Source organism: Hyperolius riggenbachi, chromosome 5 (genome assembly GCF_040937935.1).
Source record: "Hyperolius riggenbachi isolate aHypRig1 chromosome 5, aHypRig1.pri, whole genome shotgun sequence".
In the NCBI taxonomy this organism is placed as follows: domain Eukaryota; kingdom Metazoa; phylum Chordata; class Amphibia; order Anura; family Hyperoliidae; genus Hyperolius; species Hyperolius riggenbachi.
The window spans coordinates 45237215-45245105 of NC_090650.1; the positions used below are offsets into that span (position 1 = coordinate 45237215).

Consider the following 7891-nt stretch of genomic DNA (forward strand, 5'->3'; position numbering starts at 1 on the left):
TAACATTATTTTCATGAAGATTAATACAAAAAGAATATTGGCATTTTTGCTCATCACTGATATTCAGTAAACCACCGTGCTGCACACAGCCTTATTACTTCCCCCCCCCCCCCCAAAAAAAAAAGTAAAGGGGCAAAAAATGGGTGGCGGCAAAAAATGGGTGTGGCCATGACCGGATGAGGGCGGAGCTAACTGTAATTTGACGTGAACCCGGGTGAGAGTGATATGGAGGCTGCCATATTTATTTCCTTTTAAACAATACTAGTTGCCCTGCTAATCTATTTGGCTGCAGTAGTGAACTGAATCACACCAGAAACAAGCATGCTTGTTCAGGGTCTGTGGTTGAAAGAATTAGAGGCAGAGGACCAGCACGGCAGCCAGGCAACTGGTATTGCTTAAAAGGAGATAAATATGGCAGCCTCAATATTATTCTCACCTCGGGTTCCCTTTAAAAGTGCAATGCAAAGACAGTGGGCCCAAGTTTTGGTGACCCTTTCCCCAGAAAATTCACATAATTGTGCAGGTTTTCTCAAGAAAATACACGTAATGTCTGCAGATTTGCCCAGAGAATACGTTCAATCATGTCGGCAGATTTGCCCAGAAAATACATGCAATCATGTCTGCAGATTTGCCCAGAGAATACGTTCAATCATGTCTGCAGATTTGCCCAGAAAATACATGCAATCATGTCTGCAGATTTGCCCAGAGAATACGTTCAATCATGTCTGCAGATTTGCCCAGAGAATACGTTCAATCATGTCTGCAGATTTGCCCAGAAAATACATGCAATCATGTCTGCAGATTTGCCCAGAGAATACGTTCAATCATGTCTGCAGATTTGCCCAGAGAATACGTTCAATCATGTCTGCAGATTTGCCCAGAAAATACATGCAATCATGTCTGCAGATTTGCCCAGAGAATACGTTCAATCATGTCGGCAGATTTGCCCAGAAAATACATGCAATCATGTCTGCAGATTTGCCCAGAGAATACGTTCAATCATGTCGGCAGATTTGCCCAGAAAATACATGCAATCATGTCGGCAGATTTGCCCAGAAAATACATGCAATCATGTCGGCAGATTTGCCCAGAAATTACATGCAATCATGTCGGCAGATTTGCCCAGAAAATACATGCAATCATGTCTGCAGATTTGCCCAGAGAATACGTTCAATCATGTCGGCAGATTTTCCCAGAAAATACATGCAATCATGTCGGCAGATTTGCCCAGAAAATACATGCAATCATGTTGGCAGATTTGCCCAGAAAATACATGCAATCATGTTGGCAGATTTGCCCAGAAATTACATGCAATCATGTCGGCAGATTTGCCCAGAAAATACATGCAATCATGTCTGCAGATTTGCCCAGAGAATACGTTCAATCATGTCGGCAGATTTGCCCAGAAAATACATGCAATCATGTCGGCAGATTTGCCCAGAAAATACATGCAATCATGTCGGCACATTTGCCCAGAAAATACATGCAATCATGTCGGCAGATTTGCCCAGAAAAAACATGCAATCGTGTGGTAGACCTGTCCACAAAACACTTCAATCGTCAATAGTTGCCCCCAGTATAGCTAGTATAGTTGCCCCCTGTATAGCTAGTATATTTGCCCCCTGTATAGTTAGTATATTTGCCCCCTGTATAGCTGCCCCCAGTATAGCTAGTATAGCTGCCCCCAGTATAGCTAGTATAGCTGCCCCCAGTATAGCTAGTATAGCTGCCCCCAGTATAGCTAGTATAGCTGCCCCCAGTATAGCTAGTATAGTTGCCCCCAGTATAGCTAGTATAGATGCCCCCAGTATAGCTGCCCCCAGTATAGCTGCCCCCAGTATAGCTAGTATAGCTGCCCCCAGTATAGCTAGTATAGCTGCCCCGAGTATAGCTAGTATAGCTGCCCCCAGTATAGCTAGTATAGCTGCCCCCCAGTATAGCTGCCCCCAGTATAGCTAGTATAGCTGCCCCCAGTATAGCTAGTATAGTTGCCCCCAGTATAGCTAGTATAGCTGCCCCCAGTATAGCTAGTATAGTTGCCCCCAGTATAGCTAGTATAGTTGCCCCCAGTATAGCTAGTATAGTTGCCCCAAGTATAGCTAGTATAGCTGCCCCCAGTATAGCTAGTATAGCTGCCCCCAGTATAGCTAGTATAGCTGCCCCCAGTATAGCTAGTATAGCTGCCCCCAGTATAGCTAGTTTAGTTGCCCCCAGTATAGCTGCCCCCAGTATAGCTAGTTTAGTTGCCCCCAGTATAGCTAGTATAGCTGCCCCAAGTATAGCTGCCCCCAGTATAGCTAGTTTAGTTGCCCCCAGTATAGCTAGTGTAGCTGCCCCAAGTATAGCTGCCCCCAGTATAGCTAGTTTAGTTGCCCCCAGTATAGCTAGTTTAGTTGCCCCCAGTATAGCCAGTACAGTTGCCCCCAGAATAGCTAGTATAATTGCCCCCAGAATAGCTAGTATAATTGCCCCCAGAATAGCTAGTATAATTGCCCCCGGAATAGCTAGTTTAGTTGCCCCCAGTGTGAGGAAAGCCTGGAAGGAGGGGTGGCGGGGAGGGGGGCCGGACTCCCCACCTCCCTCACCTGGGTCCCCCTCCTTCTGGCGCTTCCCCCTCCTAATTAGCAGCAGCAGGCAGGAGCGGCGAAGAAGACTCACTCACCTGCTCCTGGCGATACCGGCGGCGCATAACGTCATCCTCACGCGACGCTGGTCTCCGACTTCTCTGTTGCTCGCTGTGCTTCCACCAATCAGGAAGCACAGTGAGCGGTGGAGAAGGCGGAGACCAGCGTCACGTGACGATGACGCTATCTGCCATCGCCTGGAACGCAGGAAGGAGATGAGTAAGTCCTCTTGCCCGCTGCTGCCCGCTGCTGCTAATTAGGAGGGGGAAGCGCCAGAAGGAGGGGACCCAGGTGAGGGAGGTGGGGGGTCCGGCCCCCCTCCCCGCCGCTTTCCCCGCCACCCCTCCTTTCCGTGCTGCTTCCCCCTCCTGTCCTGCACAGGCCTCTGTGGGAGGCCTTGATGACACCCCCTGGGGCGCCCGACACCCGGTGCGGGGCGCCCCCTGCCGCCCTATGGTAGGGACGCTACTGCTTCTCATATTCCCTGGTCCTCTCAGTCCCAGTTTTTTTTTTTTTTAATAAGTAGATTGATATGTTTAAGGGCTCAAATCCACTAGCAGCATTTTCGAAGGGCTGGTTCACAATCATTTTAAAAATGTATCCGTGGCTCCAGTTTTTGGCCCGGACCAAAACCAGAGCCACAGATACCAATGTTAAAAATAGTGACAGTGTTCACTCAAAAATAACCAAACAGATCTGTCTGCGTTCAGGAGGATTCATTTTAAAAACCTGAGCGGACGGTCCGGATTTGCTTGATTTTGACGGACCCCAGATACACGGAGGGGTAGGGAAAATCAATGCCAAAACAGATCCTCCTCTACACAGGCATATTTGGACACAGAAACGGATTTTTCTGTGTTGCAGCCCTGCGTGTAAGTGGGGAGGGGGCCGCCATGCTGGAGGGTAGCAGCGAGGACCGGGGGTTGCAGTGGGAGGCGGGGAGGGGGTTGCCCCCCCCCCTCACCTTGGTCCCTACTTCCCCGCTCCACCTCCAGCTAGTTTAATTTAATCCTTAATCATTTAAAATCAACTTACTTCCTTGCGTTCCACCGCTCGCCGTGTCACTTCCTGCAATGCCGTCCAATGAACTACAGAGGGCGGCATTACAGGAAGTGACACAGCGAGCAGCGGGAAGGCAAGGCCGCTTGCCAATTGCTTGCTAAATTGATTTTAAATGATTAAGGATGAAATGAAACTACGTGGGGAGGAGCGGGGAAGGGGGGACCCAGGTGCAAGACGCTGCAACCCCCCATCCTGGCTGCTACCCCCTCCAGCAAGGCAGCCCCCTCCCCACCCACAGACAGGGCTGATAAAGGACAAAAAATAGAAAAAACGGGAAGATATATTTTTATTTTTATTTTTTTTGTAGAAAAACTGATCTATTTGAAATGGATCCGACCTGGACCTGGACAAGTGTGGACCTAGCCGAAGCGCTAGTGATTTGAAAAAGCTCTTGCTACTGCAATGCTATGGCGGATTTTTATAATATCACATCGCTCAAGTGGGATCACACCCATAGCATTATATTAGCAAGAGCTTTTCAAATCACCAAGCACTCAGAAAAGCTCTCCTATTAGGTTCCAGGCTTCAGACAGGTATAAGTTTACTTTAGTTCTAATTTTTGTCAGCCCTCCCCCAGGCAAATAACAAGTAACTGGTTGTTCTGGATTCCAAGAATCAGAGACTTTAACTTTCTTTTCCTCTCCTGCTGCCAGCGATGGCGTCAGCTGATCTGAGAGAGGAGCTGGAGTGTCCTGTCTGTCTCGGCATTTATACAGATCCTGTAAACCTGAGATGTGGTCACAACTTCTGCAGGGTCTGTATTGACCGTGTGCTGGACTCACAGGAGGGATCTGGAGGATATTCCTGTCCTGAATGTAGAGACAATTACAAGGAGCGGCCTGGATTACAGAGGAACATTGCTCTGAGGAACATAGCAAAGCGTTTCCTGTCTACTCAGCCAGATCAGAAGAAGGCCGGAGTCAACTGTACTTACTGCATCCATTCCTCTGTGCCCGCTGTTAGGTCCTGTCTGCACTGTGACGCTTCTATGTGTGATAATCACCTGACAGTCCACAGCAAGGCACCAGAACATGTCTTATGTGCCCCCACCACCTTCCTGGAGACCAGGAAATGCTCCGTCCATAAGGAGATACTAAAGTATTACTGCACCGAGGATGCTGCCTGTGTCTGTGTGTCCTGCTATGTGATTGGGGGGCATGTAGGACATAAGATGATGTCACTGGATGAGGCCTCTAAGGAGAAGAAGAAGAAGCTGAGAAATGTTCTGCAGAAACTGATGGCAGAGACACAGGAGGCTGAGAAAAGAGTCCAGAGTCTGGAGGAACGAAGAAGAAAAGCATGTGAAAAAGCAGATTGTGAAGCAGATAGAGTCACTGCCCTGTTTAGAGACCTCAGGAGACGGCTGGAGGACCTGGAGAAAAGAGTCCTGAATGACATCACCAGGCAGGTACAACCCTATGATGACATCATCAAGCAGCTGGAGATAAAGAAGGAGGAGCTTACCAGGAAGATGTGTCACATTGAGGAGCTGTGTAACATGACCGATCCACTGACTGTCTTACAGGAATCACACACAAGTGACTTGTGTGACACGGAGGTGGACAGACATGATAAGCAGCTCTATGATGGAGGGGATCTGGATGTGGCCCGCATCTCACACACATTACACACAGGACTGGCTGATATCATGTCTGGGGTAACTGCGGGGATCGCTGTACAGCCTGCAGACATATTACTGGATGTAAACACAGCTTATAATTATCTACATATATCAGATGACAGGAAAACCGCATCCTTCCCATCATGGCAGGATCGCCCAGAAACACCAGAGAGATTCCAGTGTCGTCAGGTGTTGAGCAGCCAGAGTTTCTCCTCAGGGCAGCATTACTGGGAAGTGGATGTTGGGGGATCAGATAGATGGAGAGTTGGGATGTGTTACCCCAGTATAGCCAGGAGAGGAGGTCAGTCCGGGATTGGAGATAATAACAAGTCCTGGGGTTTGTACAGAGAGGGTAATCAGTTCTCAGTAGTACATGACAGGAAAGTGATCGGGTTACCTGATGGGATCCCAAGTGATAGAGTCAGGATAGATCTGCATTATGAGGCCGGGCAGATCTCCTTTTATGCCTTGTGTGACCCTATCAGACCCCTCCACACCTTCAAAGCCACCTTCACTGAACCCCTCCACGCTGTGTTATGTGTAGGGGGAGGTTGTATAAAGATATCTGGGGAGACCCGTGGGAAGTGAGTAGAGTTGGGCCGAACGGTTCGCCTGCGAACGGTTCCATGCGAACTTCCGTGGTTCGCGTTCGCGTCCCGCAGGCGAACGTTTGCGGAAGTTCGGTTCGCCCCATAATGCACCATGGAGGGTCAACTTTGACCCTCTACATCACAGTCAGCAGGCCCAGTGTAGCCAATTAGGCTACACTAGCCCCTGTAGCCCCACCCCCCTTATATAAGGCAGGCAGCGGCGGCCATTACGGTCACTCGTGTGCCTGCATTAGTGAGAGTAGGGCGAGCTGCTGCAGACTGTCTCTCATAGGGAAAGATTAGTTAGGCTTAGCTTGTTCCTGGCTGCATACCTGTTCTGTGAACCCACCACTGCATACCTGTACTGTGAACCCACCACTGCATACCTGTTCAGTGAACCTGCCACTGCATACCTGTTCAGTGAACCTGCCACTGCATACCTGTTCAGTGAACCCGCCACTGCATACCTGTTCTGTGAACCCACCACTGCATACCTGTTCTGTGAACCCACCACTGCATACCTGTTCTGTGAACCCACCACTGCATACCTGTTCTGTGAACCCACCACTGCATACCTGTTCAGTGAACCTGCCACTGCATACCTGTTCAGTGAACCTGCCACTGCATACCTGTTCAGTGAACCTGCCACTGCATACCTGTTCTGTGAACCCACCACTGCATACCTGTTCTGTGAACCCACCACTGCATACCTGTTCAGTGAACCCACCACTGCATACCTGTTCAGTGAACCCGCCACTGCATACCTGTTCTGTTCAGTGAACCCGCCACTGCATACCTGTTCTCGCCATGGTGCGCACCAGTCCAGCACGGCCGTCACTACACAAACAGCTGTTTGCTGTGCATTACACGGTGAGTTTGGTGTGTCAGTGTGAAGCAGTACCTTAATTACACTACCTGATTGATGTATACACATGCAAGATGTTTTAAGCACTTTAGGCCTGTCATTTAGCATTCAATGTGATTTCTGCCCTTAAAACGCTGCTTTGCGTCAAATCCAGATTTTTCCCGGGGACTTTTGGCATGTATCCCACTCCTCCATGCCCCCCTCCAGGTGTTAGACCCCTTGAAACATCTTTTCCATTACTTTTGTGGCCTGCATAATTTTTTTTTTCAAAGTTCGCATCCCCATTGAAGTCTATGGCGGTTCGCGAACTTTTACGCGAACCGAACCTTCCGCGGAAGTTCGCGAACCTAAAATCAGAGGTTCGGCCCAACTCTAGAAGTGAGGGATCCGCCCACTAATGACATCACAGGGAGAGAATTGTGATTGACTCGTTGTTCAGCCAATCCTTTCTAGCTGTCTGTGATTTCTAGGGACAATTCTTGGTTTCTGCCCAGAATAATTATATCCTGAAATCCTAATTTATGGTCACATGATGATAATTGTATTTGTTTCTCTGTCACTGACAATAATCTATATATTCTGTATTACTTCCAGTGATGAGCTGCCTGTCATAAGGAAACATGTAACAAACTATTTCCATATAGTTTTCTTATCTTTTCGTTTCATATTAAAAAAAATACATGGATAAATGATATAAGGCAAATAAACAGAAAGCATTACTCATGAATATAAATATTTACTGACTGTGTCCAGCAGGGGGAGCTTCAGACACTCTATGAGGTTTATACAGCCTTGCTCATCAGGTATAGTTCTGTAATGACATTACACCGCACTGCAGACTGATTTACACAGGAGGGACACTGTTCTCTATGTGGAGATGTGCCCATGTGTAAAACAAATTAAGTAAGGATTCTCCAGCCAGAACTTCCTGATATGAACAAGACTATGGCAGCAGTGATCAACATCATATAGTTGTAGATGCTGCCATATATTTTATAGATAACTGTTCTTTAGCCACCATTATGTTCTGTTATGGCCCAGTTTATGGTTGTTGTCACCACCAGCAAATAGCAGGAAATGAGGCTTTATTTATAAGCATATAGTTTACATTAGGAACAAGCCTGCACTG

General features: G+C 48.0%; 1 protein-coding gene across 1 annotated transcript; it reads left to right on the forward strand.

The window, feature by feature from the left end:
- The first annotated feature begins 4341 nt into the window (after nucleotides 1-4341).
- LOC137519596 (nuclear factor 7, ovary-like) lies at nucleotides 4342-7454 on the forward strand. Its single transcript, XM_068238578.1, has one exon. The coding sequence runs from the start codon at nucleotides 4342-4344 to the stop codon at nucleotides 5893-5895; it is 1554 nt and encodes a 517-aa protein (XP_068094679.1). The 3' UTR covers nucleotides 5896-7454.
- The last annotated feature ends 437 nt before the right edge of the window (nucleotides 7455-7891 follow it).